Genomic DNA, 22,952 nt, shown 5'->3' with positions numbered 1-22,952 from the left:
TGGAGAGCCCAGGGTTTTGGGATGGAGAGCCCAGGGATCCAGGATGGATAGCCCAGGGGGCCGGGATGGAGAGCCCAGGGTTTCAGGATGGAGAGCTCAGGGTTTCAGGATGGAGAGCCCAGGGATCCAGCATGGAGAGCCCAGGGCTGCAGATACACTGAGAGCTGGGATTGAAGCCCTACCAGAGGGCTCCAAACCTGTTGCCCACCTTCACTGGGATGGTGCAGAGCCCCTGTGCCCTCCCCAAGCCCCTTTTCCCTATCCTGGCACAGGGCACAGAGAGCTCCAGGAGCATCCAAACGGGAATGCTGGAGCAGGAACACACCCAGGGGCTGCTCCCAAACACCCACCCAAGCGTTTATCAGCTTCAAAAAGCCAACGTTTAAATAGCATTAGGGGGCTGATTTAGAGTCACAAAAGCCATGAAATTCAGAGTTAAGGCTCAAAAATCCACTTGACACTTGAGCCTCGAGGCATAAAAGGCGAGAGCCGAAGGCAGGGGCTGGGATGGACACTCTGCTCCAGGGCTGGGGTTCCCTGGATCTCCTGGCTGCCCAGAGAGGGGGTGAGGACAGCCCTTAATGGGATTTAAATGAGCTGATGGGACAGGTCTGGAAGGTTTGGGAATGCCATTTGGAGGAGCTTTGTGGAGGGGCTTATACCAAGCTGGGGACCAAGAGGTGACTTGGCTGGCCAGGACATCCCTCTGGTCCCACCTGGATGATCTCTGGGGGTTTGGAGCCCATCCCTGCAGTCAGGTGTGTCCAGGCCTTTCTCCACTGCTGGGGGACTGAGGGAGTTTCCTCCCTGCTGTGGAATTGGGGCAGTTTTGGAGCTGAGCTGGGCTCCCATGTGCTCTCCCAGTAAGATGTTACTTGGGAGTAACATGGATGAGGACAAGAGGGAATGGCTTTAAAGTGAAACAGGGCAGGGTTAGATGGGATTTTGGGAAGAAATTCCTGGCTGGAAGGGTGGGTAGGCCCTGGCACAGGTTGGGCAGAGAAGCTGTGACTGCCCCATCCCTGGAAGTGTCCAAGGCCAGGTTGGGCAGGGCTTGGAGCAACCTGGGACAGTGGGAGGTGTCCCTGCCAGTGACATGGGGTGGAATTGAATGGTCTTTAAGGTCCCTCCAACCCAAACCATTCTGGGGTTCTGATTGAGGCACCTGCTCATTTTTCTGCCTCTCTCTCCCAATGCAAGTCTTGGTTTTAGCAGAAAATACAACACTGGGTTGGTTTTATTTAAAGGTCCTGAATGCCCATTTGCTTGGGCAACAATCTGAAGAAATAATTCATAAAACATCACAAAGAGGCTTGTAATTTGTTTTATTGCACATTTTTGTAGCTGACCCAGGATCCACAGGAATTGCTGCCACTCCTCCCTGACCTGCACCCCGAGCCCCAGCCCAGGCACGGACTGGTATCAATACTGAGATCAATACTTAATGCTTATTAAAACAGCCCTAATAGGGTTATCCACTCCATCTGCAAATCCTGATAATTGAGCAGTTATTAATTACAGGTGTCAGAAACAAATACATCTGTAAATTAGCCCTGATCCTGCCAGGCCTCGTGGCTCAGATCCCTTTTCCTGTTTGCATTGCAGGTCCCATCACAGAGTCCTTGCCCAGGCAGAGACCAGAGACCACAAAGGTCAGAACTAATTAAACTCCTGATTTAACTCCTGAACTCAGCAGCTGGCAGAGACTCAGGGATGGGGCTGGGTCAGAGAGCAGCTTCCCAGGATGGGAGGGGGGTCCTGAACCTCCTGTTGCTGTCCCTGATCCTACTTAAAATTCCTTCCAGGGGTGGCTGGGGATGCTGCATCCACCTGAGCAGCTTGTGCAGGAACATTCCCCAAATCCTCCCAGTGCACACACAAGGACCAGAGCAGTGGAAACAACCAACCCCTGATGGGAACAGCAGAGACAGCCAGGCCTTGGCACCAGGAATGAAATAAGGGGACCAAGGGGGGTGTTGCTGCTCCTCTGCCCATGTCTGAGCCCACCCTGAGCCCACCTGAGAGGTCACAGGCAGGGAATGCCAACCAAGGGCTTGGAAGGGATGGAATAAGGCACTTGAACTTCTTTCCAAGCAGCACCACAGCTGCCCTCTCCTGGCACAGCCTGCCTGCTGCCAAGCTCCCTTTGCTACATCCCAAACATTTAGAGGGATGTGAGGCTTGGCTCTTGCTCAGGAATGGGGAGAAAACACCACTCAGGGTTCCCACCACATTGATCTGGAGTTTAAAACAAGCCTGGCTTCCCACACCCCCTGGCAAGGCTGGCACAGGCAGAGCTTAAAATCCAGGGATTGCTCTGGAAGGGGTAAAGGAGGCCCTGGGGACAAAGTGGGGACAATGTTTTGTCCAAGAGACAGGCCAGGGCCAACCACTTGATGCTCATCTTCTGCTTTAAGTCCCTCTCAGTCCCATTGAGAGGGAACTGTGCTGGACTGCTGGGAATGGAAAAAACGGGAGGAAAAGGGAACTGGGGTCCAGGTCTGCCTCTGCAACCACCCTATTATGTTATTAATTAACTAAGCATGCTCACATACAATCATTTCAGTTGGAAAAGACCTTTAAGATCATCCAGTCCAACCATAAACCCAAACACTGCCACATTCACCACTAAACAACATCCCACTCAACTAAGAAAACCTTTCAAGCCTACAATTTAACAGCAGATCATTATTTTTTTTTTCTTTAAAAAGAAAACCTAAGCTGGCCAGGTTAGAGCTCAGGAGATTGAAGTGCTTTGTGAGGCTGCAGCTGCAAAGCCACTGTGCTTTGGGGCTCAGTAGTACCAGAGCAGGGCTGGGGGCACACACAGAGGCATCACTGCATGTAGGAGTAACGCCAGTCCCCAAGGGGCACGTGGGTCTCTTTGATGGCCTGGGGGGACGTCCAGCGCAGGAGGTAGTGGGGACCCCCTGGTTTGTCGTTGGTGCCTGTTGGGGAAGGCAATAAAATGCTGGTGAGCACCAGGAGGGACGTACCTGATGCCTTCAAATCTGTATTATATAGGATTTTAGCATAATTTGTTAGCAATTTTAGCTTGCTAAGTGTCCTAGTTGAGCAGGAGGGACCAGCTAACCCTGTGGGGGGGGATCAAAGCTGTGTATTCTACCCCCTCTATTCATTCCCCAAGGACAATGGGCCATTAGCAGCAGCTGCCCAGGGAGTCATTATCACCTTCACACCCAGCCTGAGGGGGCGGAGCTGCCAATGGGCCATCAACAGCTCAACACCCCCTGGCTCCCAGAGTGAATCACCCATTGTGTGAGTCCCCGCCCAGGGGGAGGGACTGGGTGCTTGTAGTAGTTTTGGCTTTAGTCAGCATAGGTCCCCATTTAGGCCTCAGTTTTTAGCAGGCCTCAAAGGTTGTGACACGGATTAGAGGGGACAGGTATCATCTGACTTAAGCAGCCATAGAGGTATTTCATATCATCTGACATGATCAGGAAGTGTCGGGGAGTATAACAAGCAAGGTGGGAGGAGTCTCGCCCTCTTTTCGGTCCCTGCTTCTGACCAGGACAGTTCCCACTCCCTGACTGCTGATATCAGGCCCTGCTGCCGGTCGGCACGTCTGTTTACCCAGAGACGTGAGCACATTCCTGTTAATTCCTCTTTCCCTCTTGCTGGGAGGTTTCCTTTGGGGAGGGGGTTTGGTTGGTTTGGAGTTTCACCTGTTAGCTGGGGTGACCTCGGTGAGCCTGTTGTTGTTTCCTGTCACTATGTGCTATTTCATATTCTGTGTTAAGCTCTCCTCTTCTCTGTATAAATATAAAAACCTCACTGTGTCTAAAGCCTCGTTTCTGCTGTTTTCCCTCACTCTCCTGCTCTGGGAGTGGACTTTTTGACTGGGTACCAGGCAGTTGGCATTTTGCCAGCTCAAACTATAACAGTGCTCCCTGAGGGTACATTAGTGGTGGGTAAGAAGACCTCGGGAACTTCTCGTGGGATCCAGAGGAGCAGCAGGACCTCAACAGGAGGAGATCACCGCTCTCACCCAGACCACAGCTCTCACCTGCACCAACAGGTTTTTCATTTCCTTTTGCTCTGGACTTGGGGGAGCCACAGGGGTCTCAGCACAAGGGCAAACAAACCCCCTTGGGTTTGTACCCCAGGACACTGGGTTATACTGCTGGGGTTTTGTGAGTTGAAAGCAATTTCCCTTTCGTGTCAGTGTTTTTAGTGTAATATTATTATTAAATTTTAGCTCTGACTTATAATCTCCCTCGTGGTGAGTTCATTTCCCCTGCTGGTTCACCTTTAAACCAGCACACTAAGTAGTCCAAGATTCCTAAAATGCTGTTTAATGTTCTTAAGAATTTCAACAAAGGGTTTTAACGAGGTGAAGGGTTTTCTATCTGAGAAAGAGACACAACACCTGATATAACCAGAGCTGCTCAGAAACCCTGAAACCCTTCCAGAAAGCACCAAAGAACAAGGAACAAGATGAGGAAGATGAAGATAAAGGGTCTTTGGGACTTCCAATTCCAATTTAGGAAGGGAGGGACAGTTTTGGCATCGGGGTAACAATATTTGGCATTGCTTTGAATTAATTAACTAAATAAAAGCAAGAGGCTTTTGTAACTCTGTTTTTGAAGAGAGCAGATTCTCCTGCACGAGGCTGAAATGTTTGATGGAGTTGGTAAGTCGATTAGAGAGTTGTTGACTATTTTTAAGAGGGGGTGGTGCTTTTGTAGGTTGGGTGCCATTAATTCTTAGGTCTGTGTATGAATTAAATAATAAGGATTGATAAGGCAAAGGATCCGAGGTAGGGTTTGGTTATTCTGGTGTGGAAAGTGGCTGAGGTTTCAGTGGCTTTAATGCCAGTTCTTTGGGGCCTATTTTTGTGTACCAGGGCAGGTCAATTAAGTGGGAGGCAATTTTTGTCCATTCCTTGGCAGTTTAGTGTTAAGATGATGGTGCTGTGGGGATTGAAGTATCCTAAAGTTGAGGAGAAGTTTAGGACTGAGCTCTGGTTTGGTTTAGTGAAGTTAAGTGCTGTTTTTGACAACTCCAGGGCTAAGATAATGCCTAATGTTGTAACAACAGTGGGGTTTGTGGATAGGGGTGAAGTTACAGGCAGAGGATGTAGGAGGTAATGAGCTTTGGAGATGATAAGGTCGCTAATTACTGGCTCATTTTCCTTGATTGGGGTAATGAGCGTTATGCAGTGAAGTTTGTTTGGACTAACACCATGAAAGGAACTGGCCCTGCTACAACTCACAGACTGGTCTTAGGGGGGAATCCACATCCCCAGGGAGGAGTTTGGGTCTCACCTGAGATCCGGGAGCCCCCGAAGGGCTGTTGGGCCACCACGGCGCCCGTGGACTTGTCGTTGATGTAGAAGTTGCCCGCGGCGTTGCGCAGGATGCTCCGGGATTCCTGGATGATGCTCCTGGGGAGGGACACACAGGGCTGTGACAGCAGCAGCAAGAGCTTGGGGGAAGAGCTCAGCCCTCCTGGAGCCATTAGAACTGGGCAAAAAGCACATCTGTGGTTCTTTGGCCACATTTCCAGGGCTGCACGTTGTTTATCACACGCTGGAACAGCTCCTGGATACTTGGAGTGAAATTATCCCTGTTCTTTAGTTTGGTTTTCTTTAGTTTTATGGTGATAAAATGAAGGTAATTAATTATCTCTCAGCTGTGGCTGCCCCATCCCTGGCAGTGCCCAGGGCAGGGCTGGACAGAGCTTGGAGCAACCTGGGATAGAGGGAGGTGTCTCTGCCTTCCCTGCAGGGGTGGGATCAGATGAGCTTTAAGGTCCCTCCCAACCCAACCCATTCCTTGATTTTATAACTTATGGATGGTCTCTATTTGAGGTGACACTGCTCTGAGCCCTCCTCCTGCTTGAGGGGGCTGAGGGTGCACCCCCCCCCATATGCTCCAAAGAGTTTCTTATTCAAAAAAACCATTTTGGGGCTGAAAACCCATTTTAAAGCTGTCCCTCCCCTCCTCAGCAGGACAAGAGCTAAAAACAGCACCAGCCTTGTGGGAAATGCTTTTTTTCCTCCTTTGGAGAGGGGGAAAATCCGCGGCTCACCCCAGAAGGGACAAGGCAGAGGGATTTGGGAATTTGGGAATTTTGGGACTCACTTCTCCTGGGCGAAGAGCGCCCCCGTGAGGCCATAGGGGGTCGTGGTGTCGATGAGCTCCAGCACCTCCTTGTAGCGTTTCTCTGGGTACACATAAACCGTCAGGATCGGCCCGAAAATCTCCTGGGAAGCCAAAAAAACCCGAGCAGTCTGAGCGGGGGCAGCACCAAAAACAAGAACCAGCCCAGGAGCCAAACTGGGATGAAGAGGAACGTCCTTGAAGCAACTTCTCACAGAGCTCTGGGCAGCTCATTGGGTAGGGATTGTGGGATGGGGAATCACAGCCCACTTTTCCTGCAGGGATTGTGGGATGGGGAATCACAGCCCCCTTTCCTGCAGGGATTTCCCATCACAGCCCCTTTTCCTGCAGGGATTTCCCATCACAGCCCCCTTTTCTGCAGGGATTGTGGGATGGGGAATCACAGACCTTTTCCTGCAGGGATTTCAGGATGGGGAATCACACCCCCCTTTTCCTCCAGGGACTGTGGGATGGGGAATCACAGTCCCCTTTCCTGCAGGGATTTCCCATCACAGCCCCCTTTCCTGCAGGGATTTCAGGATGGGGAATCACAGCCCTTTTCCTGCAGGGATTGTGGGATGGGGAATCACAGTCCCCTTTCCTGCAGGGATTTCCCATCACAGCCCCCTTTCCTGCAGGGATTTCAGGATGGACCCCCACAGCCCCCTTTCCTGCAGGGATTTCAGGATGGACCCCCACAGCCCCCTTTCCTGCAGGGATTTCGGGATGGACACCCACAGCCCCCTTTCCTGCAGGGATTTCAGGATGGACCCCCACAGCCCCCTTTCCTGCAGGGATTTCAGGATGGACCCCCACAGCCCCCTTTCCTGCAGGGATTTCAGGATGGGAATCACAGTCCCCTTTCCTGCAGGGATTTCAGGATGGACACCCACAGCCCCCTTTCCTGCAGGGATTTCAGGATGGGAATCACAGCCCCCATTCCTGCAGGGATTTCAGGATGGACACCCACAGCCCCCTTTCCTGCAGGGATTTCAGGATGGACACCCACAGCCCCTCTCCTGCCCCTCTCAGAGCTGCCCTCACCTCTTTCATGATGGGATCCTGGGGGTCTTTGCTCTCCACAATGCAGGGCTCCACAAAGTACCCCACACTGTCATCACAGCCACCCCCAGCGAGGATGGTGAGGTTGGGGGACTTCTTGGCATGCTCCAGCCACTTCTTGATCCGTGCAAAGGACTTGAGAAAAGGGAAAAATAAAAAAGAGGGTGGGTTTGGGGCTCTAAGAAGGCTCTTTCTTGGCTACACTGCTCTGAGTGTTCTTCCAGCTCAAGAGGAGATGAAAACACAGTTCAGGGTGCTCTGCACCTCACATGAGACATAATCTGTGAGTGAAATAACCCACTTTTCAAGGGTGGCAGTGACCAAGACATGCAACACTCAGCTGATAACGAGCTCTGACTTATCACTGATGTCCCTATTTTGCTGTAATAAAAACCTCAGCAGAGCCTGGTGGTGTCACCTCCTGGCACCAAGAGAGCTGAATCAGAATCATAGAATGGATTGGGTTGGAAAGACCTCTGAGATCATCAAGTCCAACCCTTGGTCCAGCTCCAGTCCCTTTACCAGGTCATGGCACTCAGTGCCACGGCCAAGCTCAGGTTAAAACCCTCCAGGGATGGGGAACTCACCTTGTCATCGATCACAGCCGAGAAAAACGTCCCAAAGTCCTGGGCAGGCTGTGGGAAGGCAGAAAGGAGGTGATGCAAACACCCACTGTGCCTAAAAGTTAACTCTGAAACCAGGAAGGGCTGAAATTCCCCAAATAACACCGAGGGCAAGAGCTCCCCTTTTCAATTAGTCTGCAGGACTCAGCCACTCGCACAATCCTTCCCGCAGACTCCGGCTACAAGTTAATTTCTAATCACCAAAAAGAAAAAAAAAAAAAGGAGGAAGGGGAGGGGGGGAGCACAGAGGGGCTGCGGTGGGGAGAGAGAACCAGTGGATAAAAAGCTCGGTTCAATAGGAATTAGTAGCCAGTTACCGCAGTGTCTAATCCCATCAACCACCCGCTGAGCCGCAAAGCCCTTCAGCTCGGCGGCAGCTCCGCTCACATCGCCCACTTTGATCTTGCCGTGCTCCTCCAGCAGCTTCGCTTTGATCTGGGGCCACAGCGAGTCCGGCGCGTACAGGCGGGAGCAGGCGGAGCATTTCTGCCCGCCGTACTCGAAGGCGGAGCGCAGAGTCCCGTTCACCACCGAGCCCACGTCGGCAGAGCTGTGAACCACGTGGAAGTTCTTCCCGCCGCACTCTGGGAGTGGGAAAGGGAGGAAAGGGGGGTTGGAAAGGGTGAGATGGTTCTTCAAAGCACCCAAGGTCTTCTGCTCGCCCTGCCTGGGCTGCAGTTCCTCGGGGAGCACAACCCAGAGATGGAACGGAGCTCTTGGCAAAGGCACCAACTTGAGGTCCCAAACTCCATGTGGAGATTGTGGAACCTCACACCAACCACCACCTCCCACCCAGGTGGCAGCTCCCTCCCCACCATGAAAGCCCATCCTGTGCTGTATCTCCCATCCTGGTGCCATCACTCTAAATATCCAGCAATTTACTCTGTCCTCTGCTCCCAAAGAAAGGAATCCTGACCCTCACTTTAGTTTCTCTCCAGGCACAGGAGACAAGGGACCAAAAGGGGGTTGGAAAGGGTGGGATGGCTCTCCAAAGCACCCAAGGTCTTGTGCTCACCCTGCCTGGGCCACAGTTCCTTGGGGAGCACAACCCAGAGCTGGAACGGAGCTCTTGGCAAAGACACCAACTTGAGGTCCCAAATCCCACCCAGGTGGCAGCTCCCCATCATGAATCATAAAATCCTAGAATGGATTGGGTTGGAAAAGACCTCCGAGATCAAGTCCAACCCTTGGTCCAACTCCAGTCCCTTTACCAGATCATGGCACTCAGTGCCACGGCCAAGCTCAGGTTAAAAACCTCCAGGGATGGGGAATCCACCCCCTCTCTGGGCAGCCCATTCCAATCCCTGAGCACTCTCTCTGCAAAGAATTTCTTTCTCATCTCCAACTTCAATTTCCCCTGGCAGAGCTTGAGCCCATCATGCCCCCTTGTCCTATTGCTGAGTGCCTGGGAGAAGAGACCAACCCCCACCTGGCCAGAACTTCCCTTCAGGCAGTTCCAGACAGTGCTGAGGTCACCTCTGAGCCTCCTCTTCTCCAGGCTGAACACCCCCAGCTCCCTCAGCCTCTCCCCACAGCACTTGTGCTCCAGTCCCTTCTCCACCCTGTGCCAGATCTCCCATCCTGGTGCCATCACAGCAATTCATGGTGTCCTCTGCTCCCAAGGAGGCGAATCCTGACCCTCACTTTAGTTTCTCCCCAGGCACAGAAGGGAGCAAAAGGGGGTTGGCAGGGGTGGGACAGCTCTCCAAAGCATGTGGGGTCTTGTGTTTGCCCTGCCTGGCCACAGTTCCTCAGGGCCATGATCTTGGGAGCACAACCCAGAGCTCGAACAGGCTTCTAGAACTCTTGGGAAAAGCAGCAACCTGAGGTCCCAAACTTCATATGGAGGCTGGGCAACCTCACAGCACCACAACCTCCCACCCAGGTGGCAGCTCCATCCGTATCTCCCATCCTGGTGGCATCACTCCTCTAAATATCCAGAAATTTACTGTGTCCCCTACTCCCAAGGAGGGGAATCCTGACCCTCACTTTGGTTTCTCCCCAGGCAGAGGAGACCCTGGGCCTCCCCACCCTGCATGGCCTCCCCCAGGAGGTGGCAGAAGTGGCAGTACCTCCAGCCAGGCGTGGGAAGTTGCGGTAGCGATCCAGGTTTTCCGACACCTGCTTCCAGAGCCTCTTGAAAGTCCTGGGAGAGGGAGGAGGAGCTGGTTAGTGCACTCCTGCCTTTGCCCACAGGGGTGGCACTTGGCAAAGGCCCTGCTGAAGCCCCCCCCCAAAGGAAGGGATGCCCTGCAAGAGGAAGAGGAGATGCTGGGAATGAGACCACAGGTATCAGAGCAAAGGCTCTACACAACAACTCCATGGTTTTTAAAACTGAACTGTTGCAGTGCCACAGGGAAAAGCATCCAGCAGAAGTTTCTTTTCCTCCCCTTTCCCCCCCTTCCTTTTGGTCCTTACTGTGACAAACCTCTTGGTTGGAAAACAATAAAAATGCAAATGACCTCCCATCAGGAGGCACAGCCACTAATTCTAATTTATGAGCTTCCCATCCCACCTTTCCAGCCCAAAGCTCATCCAAGCATGTCCTTGCCCTGGATTTGACAGCCCATGGAGGCTCCCAGGGCCCTCAGCACCACCGACACCCACGAGGGCAAATCCACCTGGAGCAGCACAGGTTGGAAAGCCAAGTCACAGCACCCCTGGCAGTGCCATGTCTGAGTCTGGCTATTCCTGTGCCTTGAGTGACAAGAAAACCTGATTTAGACACTTTCCCCCCCTGTTTTAAACCCTGTTTTAATTGCAGTGTGTAATAATGGCCAGTTATCTGCCTGCTGCCCCACTCAACCCTGGCCTGTGTGTTCAATTCAAAGGACTGGTGTGGGATGATGGATGGGGTAAAATCCAGAGGAGAGTCAGAATTCTGGGGTAAAAAAGCAGCTGCAACTCCCTGGGTGGACTGAGATCCACATAATCCCCAATGAACAATAAACATCTGCTCAGAGAAACAGAACAGAGCATGGAATGAAGGGGAGACCAGGAGGCCCCTCTGCACTTCAATCCCAACAGAATGGGAGAACATTGAGGTACCTCTGCCAGTTGTGGTACCTCTGCCAGTTGTGGTCCCTCTGCCAAGGGACAATCCAGGTGTTCAGCTGCTGAAGCCAACAACCATGTCAAACCTCTTCCTCAAGGGCCAAGCCACGACCACCACCCCCTCCCATTAGGGACACCAATCAGAAATAAAAGGTATTTATGATCAGAGCTACTCAAACTCCACCCAAATATAAATAAATAGTGTAAAAGTAAGTTGGGGATACAAGGAGGAAAGGGGGAGAAGACCCACTGAAACTGCTGGGATCAGCTGAAGGGCTGAGCCCACCTTCTCCCCCCACAGGGACACCTTGGGTGAGAATTATACTCTGCATGTGTTAAATGCTGCTTTTAGGACTAGACCTTGTGTTTGTGCTCACCCCAGAGAACACCAGCAGGTTGGTTTGTATCAGAGCTCGTGCTTGCTCAATATAAGCATCACTGGATTGCTCTCAAACTTATTTTTGCAGTTAGAAACTATCCCTGACAACCTTTGAACCTTAATTAACCTGTCCCAGTTTGTGTTAATAAGGAGTGACCAGTTCAGGTGAGTCCTTGCAGTTGGCAGCAGCAGAAACCACCACGGCAGGACCTGCTGAGGGGTCTCAGCTCTGCTGGGTGGTGGAGGTCCCCTCGGACCTCGTGAAGCTGCTGGTGAAGGGTCTGCCTGTGAGACACTGGCAGGCTGGCAGAGGAGGTGCCACCCCCCTCCCCAACCTACGGCACACTCCCGGTGAAGTTGAGGCCACAGAAGTGCTCGGAGCCGGTGACGGTGTCCCCAAAGACGGGCCCGTCCGCGGGCACGAACTGCACCACGTTGGGGGGCAGCCCGGCCTCCAGCAGGATCCTGTACACAGCATAGCTGGCCAGCAGGGCAGTGTCACTGGGCTTCCACAGCACCACGTTGCCCTGGGAAGGAGGAGGACACAACAGCCGTGAGAAATGAGTCAAATCCATGGAAAATGTGTCCCACCCCAAGCGATGGCACCTCTGGGGGGGCATTTGTAACCACCTTCACCACACAGAAACACAGAATCAGCTGGGTTGGAAGAGACCTCTGAGATCATCAAGTCCAACCCTTGATCCAACCCCACTTTGATCACCAGATCATGGCACTCAGTGCCATGTCCAGTCTCATCTTAAACACCTCCAGGGATGGGGAATCCACCCCCTCCCTGGGCAGCCCATCCCAATCCCTGAGCACTCTCTCTGGAAAGAATTTCTTCCTGATATCCAACCTAAACCTCCCCTGGCAGAGCTTAAGTTGTGCCCTCTTGTCCTGCTGTTGGGTTGCCTGAGAGAAGAGACCAATCCCCACCTGGCATCACCAGTTTTGGGAAGGACTGTGACCACCCTGGCCAACTGAAGGCACAAATTCCCTTCTTCTTCATGCTAGTCTTCCACACTCTCCCTTCCCAGGGACGAGTTTTGCCTTCCCTAAGAGGAGCTGGAAACATAGACCTGGTTTATGTCTCAGGAAAAGGGACAACACTGCCAAGAAATGTGCTGTGATGTCACCAGTGCTGCCACCAGGTTTGGGCAGGACCCAGCAGGTTTTTGTGCCAGGCAGAGCAGTGAAACCAAACCTCAGGTCTGGATTAGTCCTGCACAAGGAAAGAGCAAGGAAAACACTGGTGGGGACACCCCACCCCTTTGGCTCCATGCCACTGTCCCTCCTCCTGCTCCAGGCACAGGGCCCGGGCACTGCCCTGTGTCCCTGTCACGCTGCTGACCCCCCTGCACAGGGTCACAGCCCTGGGGGGAGCATGAGGGCACTTTGTGGACTTTGTCTCCACCAGGCTCCTGCTTTCCAGGGACTTGTGCAGGCACAGCTCCTCTCTGGGCACAGCTCCTCTATGGGCACAGCTCCTCCCTGGGCCCCTCTAAACCTTCCTGGGCACAGCTCCTCGATGGGCCCCTCTAAACCTTCCTGGAGCAGCACAGGTTGGAAAGCCAAGTCACAGCACCCCTGGCAGTGCCATGGTGCCCTGGGCCCCTCTAAACCTTCCTGGGCACAGCTCCTTCCTGTGCCCCTCTAATCCTCCCTGGGCACAGCTCCTCCCTGGGCACAGCTCCTCTCTGGGCCCCTCTAATCCTCCCTGGGCACAGCTCCTCCCTGGGCCCCTCTAATCCTCCCTGGGCACAGCTCCTTCCTGGGCACAGCTCCTCCATGGGCACAGCTCCTTCATGGACCCCTCTAATCCTTCCTGGGCACAGCTCCTCCTTGGGCACAGCTCCTTCCTGGGCACAGCTCCTTCCCCTCTAATCCTCCCTGGGCACAGCTCCTCCCTGGGCACAGCTCCTCTCTGGGCCCCTCTAATCCTCCCTGGGCACAGCTCCTCCCTGGGCCCCTCTAATCCTCCCTGGGCACAGCTCCTTCCTGGGCACAGCTCCTCCATGGGCACAGCTCCTCCATGGACCCCTCTAATCCTTCCTGGGCACAGCTCCTCCATGGGCACAGCTCCTCCCTGGGCACAGCTCCTCCCTGTGCCCCTCTAATCCTTCCACTCCCAACACTGCACCACACCGTGGGAAACTCTCCAAGCAACTGGGAAACCTAAGCCAGGCCAGGACTGAAGGCAGCATTCCCAGCTCCTGGATTCCAGAGGAAATCCTGTTCCCAACGCTGCAATGGCATTACCTGCATTGATCTCTCCAGCTATTTAGGCCAGAGCCATGTTCAATCCCCTGGGAAGGGCACTGAACCACTGGGGTTTTAATTAATATCCACCTACCAAGCACCATTTTCTCCTAAATCTCATTCCAGGTACCACCTGCTGCTGAGCTTTTCAAGCCTTCTGCTCCTGGCCCAGGGAGAGCAGGGGGGATTTCATCACCTGCTGCATCCCAGTGGGAATTTATTGCCCCACTGGAGGAAGGAGAGTTGGATGCCCCAAACTCTTCACTCAGACCTGCCTCCCAGCACAGCTCATCCACCCTGGGATAAGTTTATCACATTTCCCAGTGCCAAGGACTTTTCTGGAATCCTGGGGTGGGAGGAATGACCTCCCTCCTCCAAAAAACTTCCCAGCTCTGTGTGAGCTTCACCTTCTTCCTTGTTCTCCCCATTCCTCCCTACAAAAGCACCAGGTTCAAATGCTGTGCCCAAATATGACATTCCCAAATTAAAAGCTTGGAGTTCTTCAGCCTCTTCCACCTCCAACTGTTGCTGGAGGGCAAATCTTTGGGGCCAGCAGGAAATCTGAGCCTAATTAGTAAAGAGCTCAGGATAATTTGTGGGTTTGTTTTTTTCAGGGCAACAATAATTAATGAATCTCAGCCCAAATTCACCAGGTTATTTCAGTTTCTCCCCAAAATCCACCCTGCAAAGGCAGGTGCTCCTGAACTCCATGGGATGGGACACACAGAAATTATTTTATCCAATACTTTGCCTTTTTGGACCATCTTTCATGCCTGTTGGGATCTCCTGTTTCCCAGTTCAGTGTTAAATGCCAGGGCCATGACCTGCCCCCTCCTTCCCTCACCCCAACACACCCAAAAAGCATCATCCAAGAGGAATCTGGGCAGTTACAAACTGGTTCCACTTTCCTGTCACGACAGCACCCCCTTCACAGGACAAGCATCACCAGGAGAACAAACCCTCTCTGTGTTTCTTCCCTTCCTTGGAGCTCAAACCCAGCCTGGGAGTGAAACCACACTTTGCTTCAGAAAAAAAACAAAACCAGGAGAGCAAGTTTGGGCAGTTCCTGCTTTTCTAACACTTCTCCCATCACACCTGTCCAGTGAAAATCTGAGCACTGAGATGATTTATAATTAGCTCAGTTGGTTAAAACTTGGTTGTAGTAACACCAAGGTCAAGGGTTCAATCCCATGTGTGGGTCATTGACTTGAGTTGGACTCGATGATCCTTGTGGGTCCTTCCAACTCAGAATAGTCTGGGATTCTTTGATTTAAAGATGTCTAATTGCTGATTGAATTCAAGAGGAATTAAGAGCAAAACCCTGGGTGTGTCTTACCGAACAGCACCAGGAAGGCTCAAATTCCTTCTCTGCAGATCCCAGACCAGGCAAACCACAGCCTGAGAGCCCAGATCCCTCTCCCAGCCCTTCTCCAGCCCATCCTCTCCGTCCCTGGTTGCCCCCAGACCCCCCACACACTCACCATCAGTGCTGGAGCTCCTGCCAGGTTGCCCCCAATGGCTGTGAAGTTGAAGGGAGAAACGGCAGCCACAAAACCCTGTGGAGGGAAGGGCAGTGGGATCACAGGGCCACCACACACCACATTTTAGAATCATAGAATTGATGGGGTTGGAAAAGACCTCCCACATCATCAAGTCCAACCCTTGGTCCAACTCCAGTCCCTTTACCAGATCATGGCACTCAGTGCCACGGCCAAGCTCAGCTGAAAAACCTCCAGGGATGGGGAATCCACCCCCTCTCTGGGCAGCCCATTCCAATCCCTGAGCACTCTCTCTGCAAAGAATTTCTTTCTCATCTCCAACTTCAATTTCCCCTGGCAGAGCTTGAGCCCATCGTGCCCCCTTGTCCTATTGCTGAGTGCCTGGGAGAAGAGACCAACCCCCACCTGGCCAGAACTTCCCTTCAGGCAGTTCCAGACAGTGCTGAGGTCACCTCTGAGCCTCCTCTTCTCCAGGCTGAACACCCCCAGCTCCCTCAGCCTCTCCCCACAGCACTTGTGCTCCAGTCCCTTCTCCAGCCTCGTTGCTCTTCTCACTTGGGTTGGAAGAGACCTCTGAGATCATCAAGTCCAACCCTTGATCAAGTCCAACCCTTGATCCAACCCCACTGGGATCACCAGCCCTTCTTGGCCACCTGGGCACACTGTTGGCTCCTGTTGAGCTTCCTGGGACAAAAATGGCAGAATGGCAGCAGGAGGGAGCCTGCCCTCACCTCCAGCCCCCGGTACACCATGCTGTTGGTGCTCACATCCACACTCAGGGGCTGGCTCTGCTCCAGCTCCAGCGCGTACTTGGCATTGAAGCGGAAGAAGTCGATGAGCTCCGCAGCGGCATCGATCTCTGCCTGGATCACTGTCTTGCCCTGCCAGGAGAGGCCACAGAGAGTGAAGGTACTCAGGGGAGGGAAGGCGGATGCAGGGGAGAGTCCCAGAGAGGGAAAGCACTCAGGGGAGGGAAGGGGGATGCAGGGGAGATGCCCCAGAGAGTGAAGACACTGAGAGGAGGGAAGGGGGATGCAGAGGAGATGCCCCAGAGAGTGAAGACACTGAGAGGAGGGAAGGGGGATGCAGGGGAGAGTCCCAGAGAGTGAAGGCACTGAGGGGAGGGAAGGGGGATGCAGGGGAGATGCCCCAGAGAGTGAAAGCACTCAGGGGAGGGAAGGGGGATGCAGCACAGCATGGCCAGGTGAGGTCTGTGGGATGCCTTTCACACAGGACATGTGCTCAGTTCCCAAAGAGTTGGCCTCCTGCAAGCCCTCCCAACCTGATCCTGGCCCCAGGAAGCACTGGCTCCCACCTTCACCTCCCTCCCAACCTGATCCTGGCCCCAGGAAGCCTGGCTCCCACCTTCACCTCCCTCCCAACCTGATCCTGTCCTCAGGAAGCACTGGCTCCCACCTTCACCTCCCTCCCAAGCTGATTCTGGCCCCAGGAAGCACTGGCTCCCACCTTCACCTCCCTCCCAAGCTGATCCTGGCCCCAGGAAGCACTGGCTCCCACCTTCACCTCCCTCCCAAGCTGATTCTGGCCCCAGGAAGCACTGGCTCCCACCTTCACCTCCCTCCCAAGCTGATCCTGGCCCCAGGAAGCACTGGCTCCCACCTTCACCTCCCTCCCAAGCAGATCCTGTCCTCAGGAAACACTGGCTCCCACCTTCACCTCCCTCCTTAGCACAGCAAGGATCATTTTGTATCCCCTCCCACTTACAGCCATTCCCACTGGCAAAGAATACCTTCAACAGCTCTCCCTGCCCCACTTCCCCAATTCCCAGCTCCCCACATTCCCTGCTGTGCCCCCCATGCCCACCCTGCATCCCCCATACCTGCCCAATCATGGTTTTGGCCAGCACTTCTGCCCTTCTGGGGCCACTCAGCATGTCAGCTGCCTTCAGGAAGATCTGGGCTCGGTCCTGCACAGGTTTCAGGTCCCATTCCTTCCTCGCTGCCAAGGCAGCGTTAATGGCTTTGTTAATGAGCTCCTGCAGAAGAAAAGGGGAAAGGCAGCAAGGAGGGACCCACCACCAGGTCAAAGGAGAAAGTGAGGGGTCACCCACCCCCAGGCACAAACCCCAACAGTCAGTGTCCCACTCCAACCCCAAAGATGCAGCTCCTGGTATGGATTTGTTCCAGGATCCCTGGGGCTTGGAAAGCCAAGAGCTGTTCCTGGAGCTTCCCAGCTCACAAAACGAGCAGCGATTTCTGTCTCACCTGAGCAAAATATTCCTGCCTACCCCCAGAAAGAGGGAGGGCAGTGAGATGTGCTCACCTTGCTGGCGTAGCAGAACTTGGCCACCTTGTGTGCATGGTTAAAGGGCTGGAAAGAAAAGGAAAGCCTCAGTAGATACCAGTCCAACAGTCCCTGTGCCAGGGGCACCCCCTGGTGAACCCCAGTACCCCCCGACTCACCGAGAGCTGGTACCGCACGGTCGGTGTCCAAACCTCCTCCCCTCCAATCACACACGGGATGTCCTCGGTCTTGCCCTTCAGGTCAGCGAGGGCCTGAGCAAAAGGAGGAGAGCAGGATGCTGGGAGCAGCATTCCAGCTGCTCTCCCTCTCCATCCATCCTTCCCAAGGAGAGCAGGATGCTGGGAGCAGCATTCCAGCTGCTCTCCCTCCTCTCCATCCTTCCCAAGGAGAGCAGGATGCTGGGAGCAACAGTCCAGCTGCTCTACCTCTCCATCCATCCATCCATCCATCCATCCATCCATCCATCCATCCATCCATCCCAAGGAGAGCAGGATGCTGGGAGCAGCAGTCCAGCTGCTCTCCCTCTCCATCCATCCATCCATCCATCCATCCATCCATCCATCCATCCATCCATCCATCCTTCCCAAGGAAAGCAGGATGCTGGGAGCAGCATTCCAGCTGCTCTCCCTCTCCATCCATCCTTCCCAAGGAGAGCAGGATGCTGGGAGCAGCATTCCAGCTGCTCTCCCTCCTCTCCATCCATCCATCCTCCCCGAGGAGAGCAGGATGCTGGGAGCAGCATTCCAGCTGCTCTTCCTCTCCATCCATCCATCCATCCATCCATCCATCCATCCATCCATCCATCCATCCATCCATCCATCCATCCTTCCCAAGGAGAGCAGGATGCTGGGAGCAGCATTCCAGCTGCTCTCCCTCCTCTCCATCCATCCATCCTCCCCGAGGAGAGCAGGATGCTGGGAGCAGCATTCCAGCTGCTCTCCCCCTCCATCCATCCATCCTTCCCAAGGAGAGCAGGATGCTGGGAGCAGCATTCCAGCTGCTCTTCCTCTCCATCCATCCATCCATCCATCCTCTCCAAGAAAAGCAGAATGCTGGGAGCAGCATTCCAGCTGCTCTCCCTCCTCTTCATCCACCCTCCCCATCATCCCCACGAGCAAAGGGAACCTGGGAACAGCCTTCCTTGAATCCCCTGAGTATCCATGAGCTGGAGACAGGAGACACAACTGTCTCCAAAGGGAAGGAGCAGGAGCCATGCAGGATGGGAATCCCCCACCCCAGGGAGAGCCTGGGGCTGCTCTGCCCTTCCAGCCCCCCAGAATTCCCAAAGTGGTACCTTTTGGAGCGCGGCTCGCTCGGGACTCCCCGGTTTAAACTCGAGGATGGGCTCGTTGGTCACCTGGATGGCCGCTCGGTGCTGCCATCTCCGCCTGGGAGAGGGGCAGGATTGGCGCTGGAATTCCCGCACATCCCTCTCCTTCCCGGTATCTCGATCCCAGCCTCCCTGGCCATGCCAACCCCCCCGTGCTCCATCCCATGATGCCAAAGCCAGGGAATGAGCCTGGACTTCACCCCCAGCCAACCATCCCTGGAAAAAGTGCTGGAAAAGGCATTTCTGCGGCACAAGCTCCGAATCGATCCGGTCTGCGCCAATATCCCGATGCTCCAACAGCTCCCGGCAAAGTCCAGGGGGCAGGAGCTGACCTGGCACCGCTGAACCCGCCCCAGGGACAGCTGGGCATTGGCAGCCGCCCAACACACCTGAGTTCAGCTGCCAGCTCAGCCAGAGTGCCCCAAAAAAGGCGGGGAAAGGGACAAAAATAGGGAGGGAAAGTGGAATGAGGGGGGGGGAAACAAGGGGAAAAGTGAGGAAAAGGGAGGGAAACTGGGAGGGAAAGAGAAAACAAGAGGGAAAGGGGAAAGCAAGGGGGGAAAGAGGGAAAGTAAGTGGGAAAAGGGGAAACAAGGAGGAAAAAGGGGGAACAAGGAGGAAAAGGGGGAAACAAGGAGAAAAAGGGGGAAACAAGGAGGAAAAAGGGGGAAACAAGGAGGAAAAGGGGGAAACAAGGAGGAAAAGGGGGAAACAAGGAGGAAAAGAGGGAAACAAGGAGGAAAAGGGGGAAACAAGGAGGAAAAGGGGGAAACAAGGAGAAAAAGGGAAGGAAACTGGGGAGGAAAGAGAAAAGAAGAGGGAAGGAGGACAACAAGGGGGGAAGGAGGGAAAACAATTGGAAAAAGGGGGGAAACTGAGAAAAAAGGGGGAAACTTGCGGGGAAAGAGGGAAAGTAAGTGGAAAAAAGGGAAACAAGGAGGGAGATGGGGGAAATGGGGAGGAAAGAGAGAAAACAAGGGGAAAACGAGGGGGTGGAGGGAAAAATAAGAGGTAATTAAAGGAAAACGTGTGACAAGGAGGAAAATGGGGGAAACCGGGGAGAACACGGGGGGAAATAGGTGGAAAAGACGGAGAAAGGGGAGAAATAAGGGGAAACGGGTGGAAAAAAAGGGGAAAGGGGAGAAATAAGGGGAAACGGGTGGAAAAGAAGGGGAAAGGGAGGAAATATGGGGGAACAGGTGGAAAAGAAGGGGAAAGGGGAGAAATAAGGGGGAAACGGGTGGAAAAGAAGGGGAAAGGGGAGAAATAAGGGGGAAACAGGTGGAAAAGAAGGGAAGGAAGGGCTGGAAGCGGCCGCGGTTGGCAGCGCGATGATGCCCGGCAGGAGCGGGGGATGCAGCGCGGCCCGAGCGGACCCCGAACCCGCAGCCCGCGGGGCTCCCACCGCGCCACGCGTGGGGACACGGCCGGGAGGGGGCCCGGGGGGTGCGGGGGTTGCCCCGGGAAGGGTGGGAAGGGCAGGGAAAGGCACCCCACGCTCATCACTCACCCGCAGCCCCGCAGCGCCCGCAGCCCGCGCCACATCCCGGCCCCGCACGCTGCCCCGCGGCCGCCACCAACCGCCGCGGGGGGGGGAGCGGGGAGGAGGCAGAACCATTGATTACATATTAAATTTAAAAAGCGCAGGGAAAGGGGGTGCTGGAGGAGCGTCCTCAAAGCCCAACATCGCTGTGCGGGGCGATGCGGGGCGTGGCACCCCCTCAGGGTGGGAAGGAGTGGGGTGTTCCTCCCCATGTCCCCCCCCCCGTCCGCGCGGCGGTGGTTGCGCCCGGCCGGGGGGCGGTGGCGCGCGCAGCACGTGGGACGGGGCGGGGCGTGGGAAGGAGCCAAAAATTGGGGAAAAACAGGAGAAACTGGTGGGAAAAACAACAACAAAACGCATCTCGAGGGCCTGTCCGGGATCGCGGGAGTGGGAGGAGAGGGAAAAACAACCGGGAGTCCCTTTGGGCACTGACAGCTACTTAAAAAGGGGGGATTTTAACCCAAAAATGGGGGATTTAAGCCAAGAAAATGGGGGGGTTTAATCCAAGAAAATGAGGATTTTTAACCCAAGAAAATGAGGATTTTAACCCCAATGGGCGCCTGGGTTGGGCACGGGGCCAGGAGGAGGCTGAGGTGTGCAGAGGGAGTTTTTATTTCCAAGGAGGGGCGTGTTTTCAGTAGAAAGAGCCTCATTTTGAGGGGATTTGGGGCTATTTTGAGACCCCAAATCACCTGGGCTGGGGCGGTTTTTCGGGATCAAGGACATTCCCTTTCTCCCCAGACTCCAACCCTTTGGTGCACAGACATTTCCCACCCCAAGAATTAATTAACACACAGAGCCATTAACCAGGAGTTTGGTATTTATTTTATAGTTTTTTTCTGTTTTCCTCGTCACCAGAGACCCGTTTTAGGGACAAGCTCCCACCCCCCTCACACAGAGGAGCCCACGGGGGGTCTGGCACTGAAGGATGAACCAGGAGGGATGGAGGGATGGAGGGATTGAAGGGAGATGGGGGAGAGATGGAGATGGGATGGAGGGATGGAAGGGGGATGGATGGAGATGGGATGGAGGGATGGAAGTGGGGTGAAGAGATGGAGACAGGATGGAGGTGGGATGGAGGAGGGATGGAGGGTGGAGGTGGGTTGGATGGAGACAGGATGGAGGGATGGAAGTGGGGTGGAGAGATGGAGATGGGATGGAGAGATGGAGACAGGATGGAGGGCTGGAGGTGGGATGGAGAAGGGATGGAGGTGGGATAGAGAGATGGAGACAGGACGGAGGGATGGAAGTGGGATGGAGGAATGGAGGTGGGATGGAGGAGAGATGGAGGTGGGATGGTGGGATGGAGGAGAAATGGAGGAGGGATGGAGGGGTGGAGGTGGGATGGAAGAGGAATGGAGGTGGGATGGTGAGATAGAGATGGGATGGTGGGATAGAGGTGGGATGGAGATGGAATGGAGGTGGGATGGAGGGATGGAGGAGAGATGGAGATGGGATGGTAGGATAGAGGTGGGATGGAGATGGAATGGAGGTGGGATGGTGGGACGGAGGGATGGAGGAGGGATGGAGGAGGGATGGAGGTGGGATGGAGGTGGGATGGAGGAGGGATGGAGGTGGGATGGAGGTGGGATGGAGGTGGGATGGAGGTGGGATGGAGGTGGGATGGAGGTGAGATGGAGGGATGGAGGAGGGATGGAGGAGGGATGGAGGAGGGATGGAGATGGGATGGAGGTGGGATGGAGGTGGGATGGAGGTGGGATGGAGGTGGGATGGAGGAGGGATGGAGGTGGGATGGTAGGATAGAGGTGGGATGGAGGAGGGATGGAGATGGGATGGAGACCTGGAGCAGCACATGGAGAGCCACCAGCACACCTGGAAGGGCTCCTGGGCTCGGTTTTGGCACTAAAAAAGGAACTGGGGAGCAAATCTGCTGAACTCAGAGGAGGGTGACCAATCCCAGCTCTCCCTGTGGCTGTTTGGGGGCTCCTGACGACAGGGATGGGATTTTGGAAGCATTTCATGGTCCCAAGTGTGGCTTGGACCATTTGGTTTTCCCAGCACAGCCTTCCAGCCACATCCCAACTCCAGAGGGTGGGAGCTGGTTCATCCTTCAGCCTTTCCCCACCAAGAGCATCATCAGTCCAGTCTTTTTTTTTTCTTTAAAACGAGCTAATATACAGAATATAAAGCACAATATTTACAAAGGGACGGAATCCAGGGGGCATTTCCACATGGGATCAGTAGTCTGTTGTCATGGATAGAAAAGGAATTCTTATGTGACCTAAGAGGAACCGACAAGAAGTGACACAGCACGAGGGAAGAGTCGTCAATACCCTCCACGAGAAATAATAAATAATCATTTTTGGCAGAAAGTAGCCACGGACACTTTACTCACAGTGAGGTGTTTTAAGGACTGAATTGTGTGTCTTTTGGTGAAGCCACAAGGAGTGTGTTTAGTCAGCAAGATTTAATCCTCCTCTGATGAAACAGCAATTTAGGATTTCAGGGGTTGCCCCTCTGGGTTTGGGGCAACCCTTGGGTGTTCTTGCCAGGGGGTTGAAGCCACCCCAGGGCTTGTTTTAAACATTAATATCATTTTTACCCCCCAAATGGAGCTGGCCAGACCCACAAGCACCAGTTCCCCCAAGTGCTTTGCTGTTGGAAATGCCTTAAATTCGGAGGGAATTGTGATTTCCACGACCAAAATCCCCCTTTTTTTAAACACAATTTGGCGCTTCTACAAAAGAGAAGCTCAGAAAGGCTCCTGCGGGCGCAGAAGGGTCTGAGGACACACAAAAAACACACAAAGGGAAAGACTCAGGTGCTCCTTCACCACTGCCAAAGGCTCGTCC

General features: G+C 54.2%; 1 protein-coding gene across 1 annotated transcript; it reads right to left on the bottom strand.

The window, feature by feature from the left end:
- Nucleotides 1-1,308: 1,308 nt before the first annotated feature.
- Nucleotides 1,309-20,328, bottom strand: ALDH4A1 (aldehyde dehydrogenase 4 family member A1). Its single transcript, XM_071575641.1, has 15 exons — nt 20,107-20,328; nt 18,561-18,654; nt 17,425-17,517; nt 17,285-17,332; nt 16,842-16,997; nt 15,733-15,882; nt 14,984-15,058; nt 11,583-11,770; nt 9,883-9,956; nt 8,198-8,394; nt 7,775-7,822; nt 7,170-7,322; nt 6,108-6,229; nt 5,289-5,407; nt 1,309-2,948 (listed from the first exon to the last, which is right to left on the bottom strand). The coding sequence occupies exons 1-15, from the start codon at nt 20,139-20,141 to the stop codon at nt 2,836-2,838; spliced, it is 1,665 nt and encodes a 554-aa protein (XP_071431742.1). The 5' UTR covers nt 20,142-20,328; the 3' UTR covers nt 1,309-2,835.
- Between the last annotated feature and the right edge of the window lie 2,624 nt (nt 20,329-22,952).

The sequence above is a fragment of the Pithys albifrons genome, chromosome 22 (assembly GCF_047495875.1).
Source record: "Pithys albifrons albifrons isolate INPA30051 chromosome 22, PitAlb_v1, whole genome shotgun sequence".
Classification (NCBI taxonomy): Eukaryota; Metazoa; Chordata; class Aves; order Passeriformes; family Thamnophilidae; genus Pithys; species Pithys albifrons.
This window is presented reverse-complemented; position numbering and strand designations above follow the sequence as displayed.